Source organism: Canis lupus, chromosome 21, assembly GCF_003254725.2.
Source record: "Canis lupus dingo isolate Sandy chromosome 21, ASM325472v2, whole genome shotgun sequence".
NCBI classification, from domain to species: Eukaryota; Metazoa; Chordata; class Mammalia; order Carnivora; family Canidae; genus Canis; species Canis lupus.
In genome coordinates this window covers 41860438-41882490 of record NC_064263.1, presented here as the reverse complement: position 1 = coordinate 41882490, position 22053 = coordinate 41860438, and the positions used below count along the sequence as shown (strand labels likewise).

Below are 22053 nucleotides of genomic sequence, written 5' to 3'. Positions count from 1 at the left end.
AGTAACTACAATAGAGGAAGAACATGGAAAAAATGTCATGTTAGGGGCACCTGGGTGGCTCAGTAGTTGAGCCTCTGACTTCGGCTCAGGTCCTGATCCCAGGGTCTTAGGATTGAGTCCCACATGAGGCTCCCCAAAGGGAGCCTACTTCTCCCTCTGCCTATGTCTCTACCTCTCTTTCTCTGCATCTCTCATGAATAAATAAAACTTTTAAAAAGTCACGTTTGCTAAATTGAGGAGTGACAAACAGGTCTCACATTTGCAGAAGAAAAGCAAAATAATGGGATGCCTGGGTGGCTCAGCGGTTTAGCGCCTGCCTTCAGCCCAAGGTGTGATCCTGGAGTCCCAGGATGGAGTCCCACATGGGGCTCCCAGCATGGAGCCTGCTTCTCCCTCTGCCTGTGTCTCTGCCTCTGTGTGTCTCTCTCAGGAATAAATAAACAAAATCTTTTTTAAAAAAAGCAAAATAATAATGATAATAATAGTAGTTACCACTTGCTGTTCTACTGCTTGATCTGGCAACACAGTAGGCATTCAGGTTACTATACTCAAGTAAATGAATAGATAAAACAGAGTTGTGAGTATGGGAGGGGAGTGGAAATAGTATTTAGCTAAAGTGAAAAAAAAATTTAAATGGATGGTAATTACAAGTTCATTTTCTCCAACACTGAGAACCAAGCAGGTGTGAGACATTGAACTTGGCGCTGATCATAAAGAGGTTAGAAGACAGGGTATCTTCTGGGCTTGGTGAGATGGCACTCAAAACTAGAGCGTTATTAGGGGGATCCCTGGGTGGCTCAGCGGTTCAACGCCTGTCTTTGGCCCCGGGGCAAAAGGTGTGATCCTAGAGTCCCAGGATCGAGTCCCAAGTCGGGCTCCCTGCATGGAGCCTGCTTTTCCCTCTGCCTGTGTCTGCCTCTGTGTGTGTCTCTCCTGAATAAATAAATAAAATCTTAAAAAAAAAAAAAAACTAGAGCATTATTCAATGAACCAACATTTATCAAGCCCCTGCTCTGGGCCAGGCACCCAGCTGGGCACTGGGGGGAGAGAGAGATAAGGAAGTCCCTCTCCCTGCCCTGCAGGAGCCCACAGTGGTAATAGGAGGGGTGTCTGTAACAGAGATGGATGTACAGGGCTGTGATCAAGACAGGGAGAGAGGAACCTGTCTCAAGGGGATCACGACAGTCACCCTTCCTCACCAGACTTCAAACAAAGGGTTATAATTGCTGGTCAGGAAGGTTATGGGATTCCTCCACTGATTGGGACATTTTCTTTTTTTTTAAGATTTTATTTATTTACTCATGAGAGACACACACAGAGAAAGAGAGAGGCAGAGACACAGGCAGAGGGAGAAGCAGGCTCCCTGCAGGGAGCCTGACGTGGGACTCGATCCGGGGTCTCCCAGATCAGGCCCTGGGCCAAAGGTGGAGCTAAACCGCTGAGCCCAATTGGGACATTTTCATGTGATAAATTCCTGCCCGCCCCCCACTCCCAGGAATCTGTGTGTGTGTGTGTGTGTGTGTGTGTACAGGTATATATACATTTTAATGCTCTAGAACCTGGAAAAAAGTGGGTTCCTCCAACCTACAAATAAGCACTAAGACTACATGATCCTCAGCTCCGTGACGATTTTAAGATCAGATGATACAATAATACAATGAGGGCAGAACTCAGACTCCAATTCTGTAGAAGGGTCGTCAGTATTTTGTGTTCAATCATCCCCCAAAGCATTTAAAAAATTTAGATGTGGTAATTGCTCGATATGTGGCAGCAACTGTTGCTGCTGCAGCTGAGTCCGGGGCTGCAAGCATCCATCCAGGGCTCATCAGTTGAGAGGTCTCCCCAAAGGAGGTCAAGGAGAGCTGAGGGGGACGTCCTCTTACACAGCTCAGCTGCCTGCCGCTGCCAGCGGCTCCGACCAAACCTAGCTCCGCGGTGGGCACAAGCCAGCCCCAGGCTGTCCCACCTCCTGCATCCCTTATATCCACCCGCTTTAAACCCTGCCCAGGTTGGACCCACCACAATTCTTTTGGGGACAGAGTAACTAGTTAAAAGAACCCCGGGGGGGAGTAGGATCTGGTCATGAGCAGCTGTGATCTAACCCAGCACACGGGGATCTGTGCCATTTAAAGCTCTAGGCAGCTGTTTTGTGGCGGCCGTGCCAACCCAAGCTGCCGAAATAGCACAACCCTGAGTTGCCCCACGGGGCCAAACGTGGGAGGTGTGGCAGCAAGACAAAAAAGTCTGGGAGCCCCCCAGTTAGAGCACCTCCCTCGCTAGCCCTGGGCCTGCCTGGCTGGGGGTGGGGTGCTGCTCTTCTCACCTCCCGCCACCCGCCACCTGGATAAGGCTCTGGTGATGATGGAAACACCCTGATTCCCAAATCCTGAGCGTTACCTTGGAATCTAGACACGTCGGGTGACACTCATCTTTCCCCCTTTACGTCTTTTCTCCTTTTTGAGTGCTTGACACATTACACAACACGTCTCCCTCCGAGTTGTGCAAACCATAAGGGTAGCAGCAGAGAGTGGAAAAACTGGTCTAACTTCAGTGAGACACACATTACACAACATGGTGAGCGAAAGACCAGAAACAAATGAACAAATATTCCCTTGGATTTGATAAACTAATGAACGGAAAACACATCTGGTGGGAAAGTCACAAAAAAAAAAAAAAAGATTTCAGCCTGTCCTTCTCCTCCGCCTTCCTTCTCGGCTCTGCAGTGACCGTGGAAGTCTTCAGCAGTCCTGCCGCTTCCCTTCGCATTCTTGCTGAGCTTCACATCGGCACACGATATGGGGTTGAGGGGAAATGCTTCAGCTTTTTTTTTTTTTTTTCATTACCTTCACAGAAAAGACCTGGTAAGACTTTAAAACTATCTCATTTCACTCTTACTAGACCTACTTCTCATCAGTCAGTGACTTGGATTTTAATTTCACATGCTTCAGTAGGAGACAATTGTCATTAAAACAAGATTTACTAACACAAATTATTATTTTGTTGCGCTGGGGGCACGGGGAGGGACAGGTGCTTAAAGACGGGTCTCAGGTGCCGCGGACGTTGTTTTCACAGGAACTTTTCGGAGGCAGTGAAACTGGATATATGAACTGGGAGCAAGCAGCCCTGGATCCCAGTTCTGACTCGACAGCTAACCTGCAGCCACTCACCTACCCCTGTTCTGTGACGCGGGGCACAACTGTCCCGTGGAGTAAGTGAGGGTGCCACCAGCCCAGCGGAGATCACGGCTTCCCGTGGAAAGCCCTTAGCAGTAACAGACTAGGCTTCAAATCCCAGCCCTGTCCCTTAGGGCCGGTTACCGAAAAAACGCTCTACTTCGCTTTCCCAGCCCATGCTTAACACTGGGGCGGAGCATTACATGACATGCCCCCTGTGCAGTGTCACCAGAGGGGGCTGCTCCTTGCACTGTTTGCCTTATAGGTCCTTGGCACTCAGACACCTGTGGCATCGATGGCCAGGTAGGTCAGATAGGAACCCATTAGTTACTGCCTCTGAACACAGGGGAGCAGGAGCACTATCAGTGCTGGGGATGAGGGAGCAATGGGGGGGGGGGACAATCTGTGAAACCGTGGCCAAAGCAGAAACACCACCTGGCCCCCTTTTCCTGATGTAAAAGCACACCTTGCTCCGGAAAAGGTGGACCCGGGCTCAGTAAGAACCAGCTGCTTAGTGCCATCGGGGGTGAGAGCTCTGCCCGGTGACCCCCGCTTTGGTTTAAATCGGAGACCTTCTGCACAGCACCCCGGAAGGCGGGCTCCCAGGTGGAAGGGCCCCGGCAGCATCTGCCTCGGGTCGATGTGGGAGGGGAGGACGCGGGTGCCGCGGCCCTAACCGTCGGGACGGCCACCCCGCGCAGCCCAGGGTCGCTCTCCGCGGGGAAGGGAGCCCCGGCCCTGGGTGGGTCGCTGCAGCCCCGCCCTGCTCTGCGGTGGGGACTGTGAGCGCGTCCCGCGCTGCAGGGCTGCACTGGAGATTCGCGGGCACGTGAGTGGCCTGGGAGATCGTGGACGGGGGCCTTGCTGGAGCTTAGAGACGCGAGACTGCAGGGGGAAGGGCTCCAGCCAAACCGTCGGTAGATGGGCGCCCTGAGCTCCGCGCTTGGGCAACACGGGCCGCGCCGCGGCTCCCGCGCGGGTCCCCCCGAGAAAAGGGGAAACGCTCCGCGGCGGGGGCGGCGCGGCAGGCGGACACGCGCGCGCACGGCCCGGGCACCCGCCAGGCAGCCCGGCCGCCCCGGGCCTCGGTTTCCCCGTCTGCGCAAACGAGGGCTTTGCACCAGAGCGCCTCCCAATCCTGCTGGCCGTCTAGAACTCCCCGATATTCCACGCCCAAGCTGTCCGAGGCTCGGAGACCGGAAAAAGAGGGGAAAGAGAGGAAAGACGACAAGGCGGAGGAAAGGGAGGAGCGGGTGGGAGACCACGAGAGGGAAGCCGGCCGGAGGGCGCCCGGCACAGGCTTGGCGGGTTTTCGACCTTCCTCCTCCTCCTCCTCCTCCCCACACCTGAGCTCTCGCGTCTCGGCCAGGACCCCCGCGCCCATCGAGCGTGCGCACCAGTGGTCAAGCGTCGCCCTCTACACACCAGTTTCTGGGAGCCGTGGGGCAGGTGGTGGGCAGCGCGGTAGTGCACGCGGGAGATGCAAGGGGCAGTGGTCCCGGCCCGGGTCCCCGGGGCAGGTGAGTGCATCCGAGCCGGGCGGCAGCGCAGGCGCCCGGGTCTCAGCCCGCGTGCCCCGGGAGGGCCAAACCTCATTCCCCAACTGCAGCCAGGGGAGGGGGTGTTCGGGGCCGGGGGGGCGGGGGGGGAAGGAAAAAAAAAAAAGTTGCTGAACTTTTCCCCCAACTCCGCGGCGGAGGCGGGCCCCGAGGGCGGTGCCTGCAGCCTGATTCGCCGGCGGCTCGGGCCTGGAGGCTCCGATTGGCGCGCGGGGCCGGGGCCGGGACGGGCGGCGTGGGGGAGGGGAGCGGCCCTCCCAGCCCGCGGGATCGCCTCGCGCCGGGAGCGGGTTAATTTCAAATCGGGGGCTCGGCTGCTCCGGGACGGTCACGCTCCCTCCGCCCGCCCGCCGGCCCCCCAGTCCCGGTCCCGGCGTTGCCCTCCGCGGCACCCACCTCGGCGCGGCGAGAGGACCGACTGACGGCCGGACGCGCGGGCTCCCGGACCCGGGAGGGGAAGGGGCGCCGGGGGGGTCCCCGCTCGCTCAGCCCCCCCCCGCCAGCTCCAACCGTGAGGTGAACTGACAGGTCAGCGGGACGCACCGGGACGCGGCGCCCAGCCGGCCCGGCCCCGGGAGCGGGCTCGGCAGGGCCGCGGCCGCGACGGCCGTTTCCCGCCTCTCGCTCCGCCGGGGGCCGTGGAGGGAGGAGCTGAGCTCCCGCGCAGAGGGGAGGGGGCGGGCGAGGGGGAGGGGCGGGGACACCGTGGTTCCGGGCGCGGGTTTGCCCGCGCTCAGGCCCCGCGCAGCCGAGGGGCGGCGCCGGCCACGGCCCGGCTTTCCGCGCCAAATTTTTAAATCGAAGGCGCAAGGTCCGGCCCCGCCCCCGGCGGCCGCCGCCAATCACAGCCCGGCGCCCCGCTCCCTGATTGGTCGGGAGTCGTTGCCTGGTAACGGCGGCGAAGCCGTCCGGGAACTGCAGGGCCGGCGGCGCGCGGGCCGCGCGGGGGGAGGGGCAGGCGGCGGGGCGGAGGGGGAAGTGCGCGGGGCGCGGGCCGGCCGCGGGGCGCCTACCTGGTGGCTTTGCTGCACCGACGCGTCCTCGGGGAGGGGGGCGGGGGGATCCAGCAGCGTGGCGCGAACTGCACCGACACTGAGCACACGGCGCTTTGCATCTTTAAGGATGTCTTAAAAAAAAGAGAGAGAGAAAGTCTTAAGCATCCGGCGCTCTTTAAATACCCGGAGGACTTTTTGGAGCTTGAAGGACTGAATTTGGAAGCTCCCTATCAAGCTGTTTCCCAAGACTTTGCAGCTGACCCTGTGCACGTGTGTGTGTCAAGGGCAAAAATTCAGGCATCTAGATGCAGACGTTGATCCAGATGCTTGGGGTCGTGTCCGCTCAGCCGGAGGCGGGCTCGGGGCCGGGGCGCTGACCTGGGAACAGGTGGGTGCTCGTGCTAGCTGCGGTCCCCGCGGTGAGGGCCGGGAATGGCGCGCCTTCTGTGAAGGTGGGAGACCACTGTCACTGGGAGCTTTGTGGTTTGCTTTAAGTCTCACGACAGCGGATCGGTTTGCTGGAGTTTACAGGCGTTTGATGGAGGTTCTCGGCCCGGCGGGGCTTAAGCTCTGGGACGGAATAAAATGTACATGTAATTTGTCATTTTTCGTTAGTCTTTGTTTAAGTGGCCTAGCGGTGTCCATGAAGGAATATTCAACGGAGCTCCTGGTTTTATTTTTCTTTTAACTGTATCTGTTTCCTTTTCTTTTTAAGGAAAATAAACTTTTTAATAGAATTGATTGGACTACTTAAACCATCTCAGGGTGTTGGGAGAAACTCCAGATTTTTCATTTTTAAAGAGACTCTAAATGTATGAGAAATTTACAGAATGGAGAATGAAAAGGTACCTTTCTAACTTTAGTATTCCTCCTTGCAGTTTGAAATGCGATATCACCCTGATTTCACCCCATCATTTTTCCACATCCAATATCGTATTAATGCCACATCCCTTTTTAGTTAGCTTCTGTAAAAACCCCGAAGGAAGGGAAATTTAATTTTTAAAGAGGGGAAGAGTTTGGCCAGAGGTAAAGTAATCCAAAGTTTTTAACGGTTTGATTCCAAACGGAAGTCCCAAAGAGATAAGCAGAGAGAAAAGGCATTTTTAAGAATAATAAAATTGGTTGGCTGCATTGTGATATTTCTCAGAATTCTTGGACAGTTAGAATTCAGAGAGGGCATTTGACAAGATTTGAGATCGGATTTCTTTTAAGGTAATTTCCTATCAAATCGGCAGCTTCTTAAACTTGAGGTAGACATTTTGCAAAATAACAACAGATTTTTCAGTAGGGGTATCTTGACTGGTGTCCAACTACTGATAGATTAAAAAAATGAAAAAACATGCAAGTTCCTCAAGTAAGAGAATTGCTATAGTTTCTGATAGTCTGAGGCAGAGAACTTTAGAGAAATGCCTTTAGAGAAACGCCATTCTAGGTTAGCACCTCTCAGGTGCACATGCTTGGGAGGGTCCTCTGTTGTGCCCATCAGGCTGATTTCCTTGTAAGAACACTATAGTTGGATTGAGGATATTCCGGTTTAAAGCCTGTGCAACCTCTCTCAGCCAGGGTCTCCTCTTCTGCAGAATGGGACTACAGGATTTGGTGAAAATACAAATGGAAAAGCTCTTGACAAATCCCAAGGAGTCAGAGACGTGTTAAACAGCCTCATTAATCTTTGTTCCTAAAGTCACTGAGGAACCAGAGTCTCTGTGTTCTTTCATGTATTGCCATTCCAAGCATTTTCTCTAAAATAGCCACAGATAGTAAGAATGTATGGAGTCCCCAGTGGCGGAAAGTAAAAGAAACATAATCTCCATTCATCCTATTTGTAAACTGCTATTAATTTACCCTCATGCTTCAGTGGCAGTCCTACCTCTGCTAGGAACTAGCTTTGTGACTTTGAATAACTAATTTTATTTCTCTGGGCCCCATTTTTCCTTTTATAAAGTGAGAGGGGTAAATATTCAAAGAGCAGACTTTTCTTTGCTCTGGATTTTGCTCCCTACTAGGTTTTGCCTACCAGTATGACCATGGTGTGACCTCACCCTTGTCCCCTTGGCTTTCTGCCTCTTCCACATCAATGGCATTTTACCTCTTTAGCCTTCGGTGCATGTAGCCACTGTGTCAGATGGACACACAGAGGAATGGGACACGGTTTCTGCCGTGTAGGCCTTGACTTATTGCAGTGTCCTGTGTAAAAGTCACTCCTAGGAGGTTTGGGTCGCTTACAATCATCAGTCCTATTAGGGAAAGCTGAGTGAAGGGTATATAGGAACACTCTATACTACCTGCAACACTCTTCTAAATCAAAAATTATGTCAAAAAGGCTGTAAAATTAGGCTTTGAAGGGTTTTTCGTTTTTTGATTCTAGGAACATAAGAAAAATTTAAGTCTGTGCTTTACTGCAAGATTAAAATGGCAGTTTAGCTAGCAAAAAGACCATAAGCGTCAAGTGATCATTGGAATACAGTTACTAATTTAAGTGACTCTCCAACCTCATTAGGCAATTTTTTCCTTAGCAATATTCTATTTATTGTACAATTTCTAAACTCAAAAGCTATCTGATCCTGTTTTATAGTGGATTTAATTTTTAACTTGTTTTAAACCAGGAAAATCTCTTTTTTGAGCCACATAAAAGAGGACTAATGAAAACACCCCTGAAAGAATCCACTGCAGCAAATATAGTGTTGCCAGACATCCAGCCCGACTTGGGCCCTTTGACCACACCCACCAAACCCAAGGAAATCTCCCAGGGAGAACCGTGGACACCAACAGCCAACCTGAAAATGCTCATCAGTGCCGTGAGCCCCGAGATACGAAACAGAGATCAGAAAAGGGGGTTGTTTGACAGCAGAAATGGATTACCTGAGGCCAAAGATTGTTTACACGTAGGTTTGCAGAAAACTGGGTGGAGACTGGTGGGCACCGACAGGCCCGTGGGTGTGTGTGTGTGTGTGTGTGTGTAGGGGAGGAAGGAGGTGCTATTACAAAAGTACCAGCAATTTAAGCATCTCCACCTACAGACTGTTACTAGCTGCCTTCAGAGCACAGGAAACGTTTTGACTCCCTCAAATACAACACTAGAAATTTTGAGCCTTTGACTTATTTTCAGTTCAAGCTTCCTTTTTAGATCTGTCAAGCAGTTTATCTTGGCTCACACCTCCCCCCACTCCAAAATTTTGCAGCTAAGCGTGTTAGCCATCGAGTGCAGGCGACCTTAATAAACCTGTCAAGCTTTATTTCTGGTTCAGACATTACTGACCTCTTCTTTTGTAGGAACACTTATCCGGAGATGAATATGAGAAATCCCAACCAAGTCGAAAAGAGAAGAGTTTAGGATTGTTGTGTCATAAGTTCTTAGCACGATATCCTAACTATCCCAACCCCGCTGTGAATAATGACATCTGCCTTGACGAAGTCGCCGAGGAACTTAGTAAGTGTGCAGAGAGCTCACTGAGACGGTTAATAATTAAAAGTGACTTCATGGACTTGCTCCTTCAGACCCATGCTCATCTAGCCAGTGTTTGTCATGACGCAGCGATGCCACGTAGGAATGATAAATCTCTAAAGCCCTGTCAATCTAAGAATAAAGGCATAGAGTTTCCACTTTGAGTAAGTCTTCAAACAGAAGTAAAAAAATCACAATGGAGATTGCTTCTGATTGCATTTCGAAAGCTCTGAGGCTGTAAGGGAAAGCAACATTGTTTTATGACTTGTTTCATAAACAGCTGCAACTTTGAACTTCTGTCTCGGTTCTCGCCCTGAAGAGCTGGGCTGAGGAACGGTCTCTTCACAGTTTATGATGAGGATGTGCTGCTGTGAGTGGAAGCAGGGCTTTAGCGCTCCCTGCACTCTGCTCTCCTGAGGACCAGTACATTTCTGTGTTTGGTAAAAGTTACTGTGTTCCTCCTACCCCTTTACTCCCTGAATCTAGTTACAGCTAAAAAGGGGTCTGTGTCAAATGTGGGATATCTTTGGAGTTGTGACAATACTATAATCTGGCACTAAAGAGATGATGCAGGAGATTTTTTTTTAAAGGCTTTATTCCTTTGAGAGCGAGCGAGAGAGAGAGATACAGAGACAGTAAGAGAAAGCAGACGCAGGGAAGAGAGGGAGAAGCAGGCTCCCCACTAGGCAGGGAGCCTGACACAGGGCTCCATCCCAGGACCCCGAGATCATGACCTGAGCTGAAGGCAAATGCCTAACCAGCTGAGCCACCCAGGAGCCCCAGTGCAGGAGATTTTAATATATAGCTATCATTCCACGAAGAAAGTTTTACTTTCCAGATACATGTTTATAAATATCAACTTGATTTCACATTTTAAGAATATGCCATTTTGGGCAGCCCGGGTGGCTCAGTGGTTTAGTGCCACCTTCGGCCCAGGGCATGATCCTGGGGACCCGGGATCGAGTCCCACATCGGGCTCCCTGCATGGAGTCTGCTTCTCCCTCTACCTGTGTCTCTGCCTCTCTCTCTCTCTCTCTCTGTCTCTCTGTCTCTCATGAGTGAATAAAATCTTTAAAAAAAAAAAAAGAATATGCCATTTAGATTCATCAGTTGACATATGCTTTATCATTTCCATGTAGGCTATACCTTTAATTCAGCAGGTAGCTGTTGACCACCTACTGTGTGCCAGGCAATGTTGTAGGAGCTTCAGATGACATCAGTGAATGAAAAGAATAAAATCTTTCCTCCTCTGGAACCTACTTTCTAGTGGGGTCCAATAGAGAGGTACACAAAGGACAGATAGTAAGGAGAGCTAATGATAGGTATTATACGAAGCACATAGTAAGCAAGTGGTAATAATGTATGTTAGAAGGTAGCACATGCTGTGGGAAAAATAAAATGTAGAACAGGGTAAAGGGGAACCAGGAGTGCTGGGTGTGTGCTTAAATTAGGTGGTCAGGTCAGGCCTCATTGAGAAGGTAACATCTAGGCAAGAACTTGAAAGAGTGGAGGTGGGGAGCAATGAAGGCATCTGGAACAGGAATTCCAGGCAGAGTAGCCTACTACAAAGGCCTTCAGACAGGGGCATATCTGGCAGGGTCCAGGAACAGCAAGAAATCACAGTGCTTTTATACCTATCATCTGACAGCTGTGTGTGTCTGTGTGACACACACATGTGCATGCATGCCCACATGCCCACGCAAGCTTTGAAGAGTAATAGAAAAAACAGGTCATGATATGTGGAATTTAGAGCATTAAAGACTTGTGTTTGCCACTTACTGGCTCTGTACCTTGGGGTGAGCTGCGTCTCCAGCCTAAGCTTCTATTTCCTCGTCAGTAAAATGTGAATAGTAACACCCGCCTCACCAGTTTATTGTAAACGTTTCCTAAAGCTGTATGGCACACAGTAGGCCCTTAATGAAGGTTACCTGTCTAATTCATATTCTTTGTACTACTATGAGAGCAGAAACATGTCTTTCTCACCTTCACACTCTCTATTGAGTGTAAATAAAGTTATATCATCCAGACCCCGCTGGTCAATAGATCAGGGTCGAAAAAGTTACTCCGTTCTATACACATTACAAAATCTGATCCTAGTACGTACAATTGCTCGTTCTTTGCAGATGTTGAGCGGCGACGCATTTACGATATTGTGAACGTCCTAGAGAGCTTACACATGGTGAGCCGCCTCGCCAAAAACAGGTACACCTGGCATGGGCGACATAACCTCAACAAAACCCTGGGGACTCTGAAAAGCGTCGGGGAGGAGAACAAGTATGCGGAGCAGATTATGATGATCAAAAAGAAAGAATATGAACAAGAGTTTGACTTTAGTAAGACTTACAGTATAGAGGATCATATCATCAAATCAAACACTGGCCAGAATGGACACCCAGACATGTGTTTTGTCGAACTCCCTGGAGTGGAATTTCGGGCAGGTGAGCAGTGGTTCGAAGAGCCGGGCTACATAGCGCTTCTCAGAGGCCTAAGGGAAAAGGTTCCTTACAGAACACTGTTCTAAAGCTGCTGCTGCCTTTCAACATGTTAAAATGCTGCAGTTGTCAACTGTCTGATGAGGTTGTGGTATTTTTAGCCTTGTTACTTTAGAAGTCACTTGTCCCTTCATGAATTTTAATTCTCTAATCCTCATCCTTCTCCAAAGCTTCTGTAAACAGCCGCAAAGATAAGTCTTTAAGAGTGATGAGCCAGAAATTTGTGATGCTGTTTTTGGTGTCAACGCCTCAGATAGTAAGCCTAGAAATTGCTGCCAAGATTTTAATTGGGGAAGACCACGTGGAAGATCTGGATAGAAGCAAGTTTAAAAGTAAGTGTGGTGACTGTCATGGGCTTTTGGACCTCATCTTAGACTGTAAAATCTTACTTCTCAACTGATTTCCAAATACATTTCCTAGCCTGACATCTTCTCTAATTATGCTTTTGTACCTTCACTTTTCCCCAGAAGCCACGATTATACTGATTATACCGGTTTTTGCTAACATGCAGGATTCAAAGATACATATATAACGAGTCTTATTTGTCCTAGCACTTTGGCTTATAAACAGTTCCTTAAAAGTTACCTCCTTCGATACTGTAACACCATCCCCATTTTGCACACGTGGGCCCTGTGGGTGCCTGAAGTCTAAATGAGCAGTAAATTGTAAAGTGGGTCTGGAACCCAGATCTCTGCTCTCATATATATGGGTAGAAATAAGTAACTCTTCTAAGATTGTTCCTAGAAGTGACCTACCTGCAGCACAGTTGGTTGGCCATTTTGAAAACAATGGTCTTAGCCAGGCCTGCTCAAAGTAGGAAAGGGGCCTGCACTGGGTTCCTGACGCAGAGCTCAGCCCGCACCTCAGTGACAGGCTTTGCAGGAGGCTCCAGGAAGAGATGCATGCAGAAAGAAGTACTTAGCAGATGGGAAGGACCTGCTGCATGCCTACCTCTCCCCACAAGGCACGAGGCTAGCCTCAACAGGGGACCCGCTGCAGGGAGGGGGGGCCAGGAGTTGTCACCCAGACTCCTTTCCCATCCCTGTAAACCACCCTAGTCCTGAGAAAGTAAATTCAGATATCTCCAGGTTGATAGTGTCTCTATAAGACAAAATTAAGTCGAGGGTAAAGGCAATAATACTGGCAATTGCCTTGGGAGACGATGGGATTTCAGAAAACACGTCCCGGGACTCTTGATGGGCTGCCTGTTTTTTCTGACTCCCCAGACAGTTTTCAGCCCTCCATTTCACTGGTTAGTCACAGCGCTGGAAACCATTCCAGGAACTGCAGATGTATAACTTGCTGAATCCCCAGGGAATTCAGAACTTTCTGGCATGGCTGTGAAGAAGGGGCCCAATTTCTAATTTTGTACTATCAAGCTGGAAGTAAAGGCAGGCTTCTTGTAACAAACTTTTTTAAGATATGTAAGATTTGTAGAATTAACTAATCTCTGCATTGCCTCTCACGTAAGGACAATGATAAAACTATACAAATTTTGATGGGGTATAGAATCCTCTATGCTTATGATAGTGAATAAGTCTCATTGTTATAAACTCTCCCAAGTGGGAAAGCGATACATTTATCATCAGTGCTTTATTTCGATTCCTAGAACTCTTCTGAATCCTCATTAGAAGATTCCCAGCAGTGGGAACTTTGTATTCAAAAATCTGTAACGTAGTTCCCAATAGGGTGATCTCATGAAGTCATTTTTTCCTTTTTCAACCTTTGTCATTTCAAAATTCGGTACCCGCAGCAACTGAAGTCTTTTCAATATTTAAACCTGTTTTTTTGTGTGAGTTAAAGCAGTAGCACCAGAATAACTTGAAAGGGTCCCATTTTCCTCTGTTTGACGTTGATGGCTAGGATAGCTCTTTGAATATACGTGACGTCCTTAGGAAGCAGAGTCCTTTGATCTTTCGTTATTCCATTAAGTGGTATATATACCTTTTATTTTCCAGCAAAAATTAGGAGGTTGTATGATATAGCTAATGTTCTGAGTAGCCTGAATCTTATCAAGAAAGTTCATGTTACAGAAGAAAGAGGCCGAAAACCAGCTTTTAAATGGACAGGCCCAGAGATCAGTCCAAGTCCCAGTGGTATGTATTTGCTTCCCTTCATTCTTCGCTTCATTGTTCTGAATTAATGCACATTGGGAGATAGTCTCCCTTTCTCTCCCCACCCACACTCCCACGTGGCAAGACTGTAAGTTGCTGGAGAGACAGAGACGAGCGCCAATATGGAAAGCGCGGCGGCTGGTTCCATCAGCGACCCCAAGATCCAAAACGCCTCTTACCCTGTACCCAACAGGCAGAGCCTGTGTGAAAGGATCTGAAAAAGTTGAAAATCTCAGAAAATCCATAAGAAACTATTGCTTAATGATTATCCTGTTCAGCGACCATAAAGGAAGCCCACACACACTGAGAATATGAAATGAATTCATTCCAGTATCGATACTCTGGTCTCCATCTCAATTCTGGGGTTCTGACATTTTGCATTCCACCAAAGATCCCAAGCCGAGGTGTTTGGTGGCAAGAACACAAGGCCACGGAGGTGGAGGGAAGCTCATTAGCTGTGTGGCCTGGAGCAAGTGATAGGTCCAAGGCGGTTTCCTCCCCGTGCAATGGGAAGAACAGTGGTTTGTTTCCAAGGTTATTATGATTTTCAATATATGTTGACTCTTGAACAACACAGGCATTAGGGGTGTAATCAAAAACCTGCATATGACTTTAGAATCCCCCAAAACTTAACTACTAAAATAGCCTATAGCATTGACCAGAAGACTTAGCAATACCATAAAGTCAACACATACTTTGTATGTTATATGTATCCTATACTATATTCTTACAATGAAGTAAGCTAGAAAATGTTACTAAGAAATCATGAGGAAAAGAAAACACATTTACAGTACTGCAGTGAAAAAAAAAAAAATCTGTGTATACGTGGACTTCTACAGTTCAAGAGTGGGCTGGGACCTCAGAGAGAGGTCCTTTGGTGCAGGGATGCAGAGTGTAGGCTCTAGGGCCAGACTGGCTGGTTCATATCCCAGACTCACGTTCTACTAGCTGAGAGACCAAGGTGAGTGGCTGAGTGTCTCTGAGGTGGGGCTGCATTTCCCAAGAATTACCTACCTCATGGAGTTGTTGACAGTGTCTTAGTCTGGTTCAGGCTGCTGTAACCAAATACCTTAGACTGGGTGGCTTACAAGCAACAGAAGTTTATTTCTCACGGTTCTGGAGGCCGGGAAGTCCGAGATTGTGGCACCAACATATCCAGAGCCTGCTTTGTAGACGGCCGTCTTTTTGTCATGACCTCACAAGGCAGAAGGGAGTAGAGAGCACGGTGGGGCCTCTTTTATAGGAGCCTGAATCCTGTTCAGGAGGGCTCCGCCCTCCTGACCTAAGCACCTCCCAAGGCCCCACCTCCTAACACCATCGCCTTGGGGGTTAGGATCTCAACCTGTGAACTTGAGGGGCCCAAATATTCAGCCCACGGCAGTGAGGTTTGCCATCTGTCATCGGGTTAGGACTCCACGGATTAGAAGATGCACAATTTTGTGTCTGTATCCGTAAGAAAGAGAAACCACTAATGATTACACTCTACTACACTACTGGTTGGTTGTAGGATGCAGTGGGTTTCAGAGATGTTAAAGCTTGAAATCTTACCTCAGAATTCAGTTAAAATAAGATGAACAAGGTCTGTGCGTAAGGCACATCAGACAGGGTCTGGCCCCAGGTCAGTGCTTTATACCTGTGGACGCTTTCATTCCTAACATCGATCTCGGACTACACTTGGACTTCATCTTCCACAGGGAGGCCGAGCCAGCCGGGTTTTGACCTCCTGCCCTTCTCTCTTTCAGGCCGGGGCCCAGTCCTCCCTCTCCCCTGCTCCGATCTGGAGGCGAAGCATCCTTCGAAAGACAACTGTGCCAAAAACCTCTTCTCCACGCGTGGGAAACCGAACTTCACTCGACACCCATCTCTTATTAAACTGGTAAAGAGCATCGAAAGTGACCGGAGAAAGATCAATTCTGCCCCCAGCAGCCCCATCAAGACCAACAAAGGTATGTTTTCATTAAGGTTTTGGGCTCCGCTCAGAAGAATTCCTTTTTATCGGCTTCTTTAGCTTAGTTGATCCCTACGGTACTCGTTAGAGAACTGTTTTCAATACCCTTCTATCCCAGACCCACTTGAAGCCTAACTCCTGTATGAATGAAAGGATCAAAAGGAATTGGTGGGCTTTATCGTTTAATTGCTGTGTGATTTGGGGGGGAGGTGCAGGTTTTCTGTTCCTTTGTCTTCAGTGACGTTTCATCTGTGTGAGCATTCAGTTTTTTGCTTTGACCAACGCTCTTCCCCCACCCTTTTCTGTTTTACCAGCTGAGAGTTCTCAGAATTCAGCACCCTTCCCAAGTAAAATGGCTCAACTCGCAGCTATTTGCAAAATGCAGTTAGAAGAGCAATCAAGGTAGGTGGTAATACTCTTTAGTGGCAGGATGAATTAGTTTTACGTCGCATCATTAGGATTACTTATTTTATATAAAACTCCTCGCTAGCCTGGGAAACTGGTGAGATAATCTTTTCTATAACTCTTAGGCAGTCATTACAGACGCGAGCTGCTAGTTTCATGAATGCATGGCTTCAATCTAGGCCAATCTAAAGTGGTGGAACATTCTAGAGAAAAAGTGTTTCCAGTGTGTCATGTTGGAAATCTTGTCTTTTAGTGAACCCAGAAAGAAAGTGAAAGTCCAGCTGGCAAGATCTGGGCACTGCAAACCTGTGGCCCCTCTGGACACCCCAGCAAATGCTGAGCTGGAACTGACGGCACCGTCCCTCATCCAGCCCCTGGGGGTGGTCCCCCTCCTCCCCAGCCCCTTGTCACCTGCGGTGCCGGTGATCCTACCTCAGGCCCCTTCAGGCCCGTCCTATGCCATCTACCTGCAGCCTGCCCAAGCCCAGACCATGACGTCACCCCAAGGCCTGAGCCCCACAGTCTGCCCCACTCCCTCTTCTAAAGCTACACGATCAAAAGATGCCACAGATGCCACCACCGAGAAGGCAGCGAGTGATGCCGCCAAGGCCAGTGCGTCCACCAGGCCCGGAAGCTTGCTGCCAGTGCCGGAGAGACCAGGTGCCAAGACCCGAGACAAGGAGCCGGCTGGAGAAAGAGGCTCAAAGAGGGCAAGCACGCTTGAGGACGGTGGTTCCAAAAAGAAATTTAAAGAGGACCTAAAAGGACTTGAAAATGTCTCCGCGGTAAGTACAGCCTTGAACTGTGTCAGGCTTTAGAAACTCCGCAGTTGGTCAGAGGAGAATTCAGTAGCTCGTGAAATTTATCAGAGCAAAGGGCAGTTTCTCAGAAGATGAGGAACCGTTCCTTAGCATCCCATAATCCAAACAAAGCCCCAGACAGCTAATCCCCTGACGGGGATGACGACAGGGACATTTTTAACCTTTGGAGGAAGGGATTATTTGTTCGCTTTTTAAAGCACCACGGGTGGTTGTCCTTAAGTCCATTTCTCTGTCACATACTGGAATGCAAACACCTGTCATGAAAGTCTTAAATAATTTACAAGCAGACGTAACCCCAGATGAATGGATTGGATGCATAGGGTTCCTCTAACTCCTGCTTTCTGAGTCATTACCTAATGTTTGTTTGATGTCACTTACCTGGCATCTGTCGCCTGGCAGACAAACTGTACCCTCTGTTTTTCCTTCCCACCTCAAAATTTAAACCAAAATTTCTGTTTTGTGTAATAGAATAGTCAAGCTTATCTTGGCCGATGGTAGGTAGATTCGATGCGCCGGCTCCCAGGGATTTCCGTGTTCCAGATCATTTTTTTCCTGGGTGGGGTTAAGTTTAGGAAGGAATGGACATTTGTTAGCTGCCTACCAGTAGGCACTCTTATACACCTCATCTCCTTTTTTCTCCCTCAAGACAATTATATATGGAAGGATGTTATCACCAAATAAACAGAGGCAGAAGTTAGTCCCTCATTTTGTCCCTGTTATTAACTTATTTTACTTCTCTACATCTTTTTTTTGCACATCCGTGAAGAATTTATCCTACCAGTGTTTTCCTGATCATCGCCTGGGTATAAAAGCACTGTGGTCTGGAGCAAATCAGACCCAGCACCTGCCTTTGGTGACTGTTGCTTTTGAATACTTGCCCCAGGGCCATGTTGCAGTTTTTGTGAGGTTAAGTGAATTTATTACATGATAATATACATAAAGGGGCCTGTGATCCTTTTAAGGCGCTGTATAAGCTAAAGGGTATTATCCCTAACTGTTGTTATTAAAGAGGCTTTAGAGTTTGTCAAATCTTCCCTGAGGATGGCCTCATGGTAACCATTCAAAACATCTATTATCTTCTCTAGTATCATTTTGCATTTAATGTACATGCGAAGGGGAAAATCACAAGGCTCTGGCTTGATTCAATTTTCTGGGAGGTCCATAATCTCTTTGGGCCAATGGATATGATTTAATAATGGTCCCCTGTTGCCCACTTAGTCATTCAGGATTAGGATTCTCAGTAGATAGATTTTCCACGTCCCTTTGCTTCTTTTTTCGTCTCTGTGACTTCATGTTGACCATTTCTTTTCAGCATGGACTGAGCGGAACAAAGAAAATCAGAGATTCCTGTGTTAATTCATTCAGCAAACATTACTGAGAATCTGTACACTTCTACGGGTGGAGAGAAGACAGTGTACAAATAAACAGAAATATGTTAGGTAGTGAATGACAAGAAATAGTAAAAAAATAAAACAGGCTGATGGAACAGGAGAAAGGGGAAAGAGGGCTGATGTAGCCTAGATGACAAACATGCAAGCTGAAATATACCAAATTCATTCATCCTGCTAATTAATTAATAGCTCTGGTTTAAAAAAAAAAAAAGAAAAGGAATTGACATTATATAGGTTAAAAGATTTTTTTGAAGAATGCAGCTTGTAGAAAATTGAAAAATAATTATTAGTAGAGGTTTTGCTGAAGATTTGAAAGAATTAAACCAGCAACCAGAGTAACTTGTACCTTGAGAGAGTATGATTAACGGTGGCAAAGAACAGCTATTTGTAAAATGCCTAAATCCACCCCATTAAAAGTTTCTATTCCTGCAGCTTTCGAGGAACCAGCCAGTAAAGCTGTGGAACTGGTACCAGACATTTAAGAAGCAAAATTGATAAAGAAACAACAGTGTCTTGGGGGCACTGTGAGCGAGGATTGCAGGCTCTGCATTCACTGGTTCCCAAGGAAAAGATGGGACCTATTAACAGCTAGATCAAAGTGCAGGGTGTTGTTTTGACAATGGCGAGAAGAAATATCTGGAGGAAGATAAAAGGAGGGCCCCCCAGGTTACAAGAGCTGCTTTTAGCTTTTGCCAGGCCCGCTCATGGTAAGGCGGAAACAGACGTCTCAGGCAGTAGCCCCCCAGGCAGGCAGGCTGTTTGGAGAAGTGCAGCGACCAAGCAGGCTTGCTGAGGGGATACACACAGCCCAACACTGGCCATTTCTGTTTAGAATGTGACTTAATTGCCTAAAGCTTTTGCTCTGTGACTTGTGGGTCTCCAGTATGAACCATCCAGTTCTCTTTTTCTTGTTATCTGTAGGTTCTGAACTCTGGGGCCCTGCCCTGTAGTTGTACGTTATCAAGAGCATTTGCTTGGTATCCGCTGGGACCTAAGGTCCTGGGGAAAAACCCACAGTTGTATAACTACTTAGTTCTTAATGAGGGGTCAGCACATTTTTTCTGGGAAGGGCCAGCTACTAAAGATTTTTGGCTTTGCAGGCCATATGGTCTCGGTGCTGCCTATGCACTTCTGCTGTTATTAGAAATGTAAGAAAGCAGCTATAGCCAGAGCATAAATAAATGGACGTAGCTGTGTTCTAGTAAAACTTTATTTCTAAAAGTAGCCCAGAAGCCGCATTTTGGCCTATGATTTTGGCAGCCAGCCCCCTTCTCTAAATCACCATTTCTTAAAATGTTTCCCTTGAATACCAACACTACCAAAAATGTAGCTGCCAAGTTGCCCAGGAAATGCTATATGCTGGATGCCCCCCTGGAGATTTATAATGCGTTCCATCATTACAGCCCCTCAGAAATTCTCTAATAAAGTCACCATTTTTTTTTTCCTTTGTTCAACCCAGTATTTCCAAGACCCATTCGACCATGATTCAAGTAGGGCTAACTTGCATCCCATGGAACCAGGGTTCCCTAGAACACTCTCTGGGAAATGACCGTCCTGCATAATTCAAGAACAATCCTATAACAAATACAGCAGCACCACCATGGTGCCCCGCTGCATTAAATGTAATTCTGACATTTAGCGCCACTTCATACCAAAAAGTCTGATAGCGGGACTTAGGATGTCAGTGTGAGGGGGTGTGTTGGGCACATCCTACCTCTAAGCAGGCTCACTGCTAGCTTTAGGACCCTTCCGGAGACCACAGACAGCAATGGAGAAACACATGGCTTTTAACAGGACGGGTATTGGAATGGGAGGGAGCGAAATCGTCTTCCAGTAGCTGCATAGGTGGCCTGCCCGTAGCCCATACCACTGGATGCTTTGGTCTGATAAGACAAACAACCGCTAAGGGATATGAGTCCTGGCACAGGTACCTGTCCATTTTCCTTCCATATTCATATGTAAAATAAATCCTCCTTGTTTTCTAGACCCTGTTTCCATCAGGATACCTAATCCCTCTCACCCAGTGCTCGTCCCTGGGGGCAGAGTCCATTCTGTCTAGTAAAGAAAACTCCAGTACACTTTCCCCAAACCACAGGATCTACAGCTCCCCCATCACAGGTGAGTGTCTCTAAAACACTATGCAAACGTGGGTCAGGCCCAAGTTCACTTAAGCCTTATAAGCCTCTCCGACAAATGCCTGTGCTTTTAAGATATTTTCCCCCCTTGTCTTTCCAGGTGTTATTCCAGTGACGTCATCCGAACTCACTGCTGTTAATTTTCCCTCTTTTCATGTAACACCTTTGAAGTTAATGGTCTCACCAACTTCGGTGGCAGCCGTGCCTGTCGGGAACAGCCCGGCTCTCGCTGCGAGCCACCCTGTTCCCGGTCAGACCCCAAGCTCAGCCATTGTAAACTTCACACTGCAGCACTTGGGACTCCTCTCCCCCAGTATGCAGGTGTCCGCCAGCCCTGGAGCTGTTCCCGTGTCTCCAAGACTAGAGGGCATTAGTGTCGTGCCGGAAAGTGCAGGCACTCAGCAAGGAAGGGCCACCAGGTACGACTCGCCAGTGCCAGGCCAGAACCAACCAAATGGACAATCAGTTGCTGTGACGGGTTCACAACAGGTGAGAGCATTTCCATCCAACTGGGTTTTTTTTTTTTCCTTTGGGTCACTGAGGCCCAACTATCATCAGTATCACAGAAGACTCACTTTTGCTTCCCTTCCTTGAAGAAGGAAAGGATGGGAGGGGGAGACTGAAGGCCTAGCTGCCTTCCAAACCCAGCAAGAGTACCCAAGGAGTCCACCGAGCCATTTGTAAAATCTGCTGGGCTCCCACCGTGTGCCACACCCTTCCGGCCCGGCCCTGTGAGGCTATCAAGCCATGCCTCCCTGTGCAGGTTTGACTTGTCTTTCCTGTTCTCTTTCCCATTAGCCGGTTCCGATGACACCCAAAGGGTCACAGTCAGTGGCCGAAAGTTTCTTCCGGACCCCGGGTGGACCAGTGAAGCCGACAGGCCCATCCTGCATGGATTTCGATGGTGCTAAGAAAACCTCTGTAGGAGCTCTCTTTGTCCCACAGAGAAAACTGGAAGTCTCAACAGAGGATGTCCATTAATTGACAAATTGGGCTTCATTTAATTTTCTAAAAAGTTGTTTAATAGAGAAAAAGTAATCAGACTGATTTGGAGAACACAGTCTCTGAAAATACTGTAAATATGTTGGGACTTTACTTAATTTCAAAGCAGATACTTGTATTCCTTCTTATACACACACACACACACACACACATCTATCTATATATATATATGTTTGTACTAAGCTAATTTCAACTATCAGACCTACCAGATAAAAGCAAAATGTTGAACTAAGGTGTATTAACTTTCTGGGAGAAAGGATTTATTCTCTGAGCTGTGCCTATGCTATTATGCCAAGTAACCGTATTAAAGTTTACTTCCCTCTGACTGAATATGTGACATGCGCGGTGCCGCATTCTCATCACCTTTGCACAATGGAAACGCTGTGATGTGGAATGTTGTATTTTTAAATGGGATGGCTGTAGCTCTGTTTTTTGTAATTCCTTTAATCTGTTCTTGTTGCCGTGTGTCCTTTTGTAAAGTTTGCAATGATCCTCAATCAAGTCTATGGAAAAATTATTTATAAAGTGTATTTTTAATCATAAGTTGTTCAAATTAAAACTTTTCTAAATGTA

At 48.1% G+C, this 22053-nt stretch overlaps 3 protein-coding genes across 18 annotated transcripts in view; 1 reads left to right on the top strand and 2 right to left on the bottom strand.

Moving 5' to 3' along the window:
- LOC112667747 (uncharacterized) overlaps positions 1-5267 on the bottom strand; it is a 23351-nt gene extending 18084 nt beyond the window's left edge. For 8 of the 13 annotated variants that reach the window (XR_007404460.1, XR_003141292.3, XR_007404462.1 and 5 more), the window contains exon 1: positions 4599-4738. Coding sequence is in view for 3 of the 13 variants with exons in the window: in XM_049098713.1 (XP_048954670.1) it covers positions 4571-4769 (199 nt within the window). In the remaining 10 variants the exon portion in view is untranslated. Of the gene's footprint in view, positions 1-4570; positions 4796-5128 lie in introns of those variants that run through there. The other 5 variants (XR_007404459.1, XM_049098713.1, XM_049098711.1 and 2 more) reach the window with 2 other exon arrangements.
- Positions 4571-22053, top strand: E2F8 (E2F transcription factor 8). Of its 4 annotated transcripts, none has more exons than XM_025459742.3 (13): positions 4571-4693; positions 6443-6572; positions 8334-8612; positions 9001-9157; positions 11296-11610; positions 11835-11996; positions 13623-13760; positions 15521-15724; positions 16041-16128; positions 16385-16916; positions 20329-20461; positions 20579-20967; positions 21277-22053. In XM_025459742.3, exons 2-13 carry the CDS (start codon positions 6558-6560, stop codon positions 21457-21459), a joined length of 2595 nt encoding a protein of 864 aa, XP_025315527.3. In that variant the 5' UTR covers positions 4571-4693; positions 6443-6557; the 3' UTR covers positions 21460-22053. The 4 variants fall into 4 exon arrangements, with proteins under 4 accessions (XP_025315527.3, XP_025315528.3, XP_025315525.3 ...); XM_025459743.3 differs by lacking the exon at positions 4571-4693 and adding an exon at positions 5124-5248; XM_025459740.3 differs by lacking the exon at positions 4571-4693 and adding an exon at positions 5124-5260.
- The window catches only part of ZDHHC13 (zinc finger DHHC-type palmitoyltransferase 13), a 100946-nt gene continuing 97061 nt past the window's right edge, over positions 18169-22053 (bottom strand). Inside the window, exon 17 of the mRNA XM_049098704.1 lies at positions 18169-18270. Within this exon, the coding sequence (XP_048954661.1) occupies positions 18261-18270 (10 nt within the window). The 3' untranslated portion in view covers positions 18169-18260. The remainder of the gene's footprint in view (positions 18271-22053) is intronic.

What these genes read in the sequence shown, in the direction of transcription:
- E2F8 (XM_025459742.3), top strand. An exon ending in CCCCATCAAGACCAACAAAG is followed by an intron (nt 15,725 to 16,040) that starts GTATGTTTTCAT and finishes CTGTTTTACCAG; the next exon opens with CTGAGAGTTCTCAGAATTCA. An exon ending in CTGTGACGGGTTCACAACAG is followed by an intron (nt 20,968 to 21,276) that starts GTGAGAGCATTT and finishes CTTTCCCATTAG; the next exon opens with CCGGTTCCGATGACACCCAA.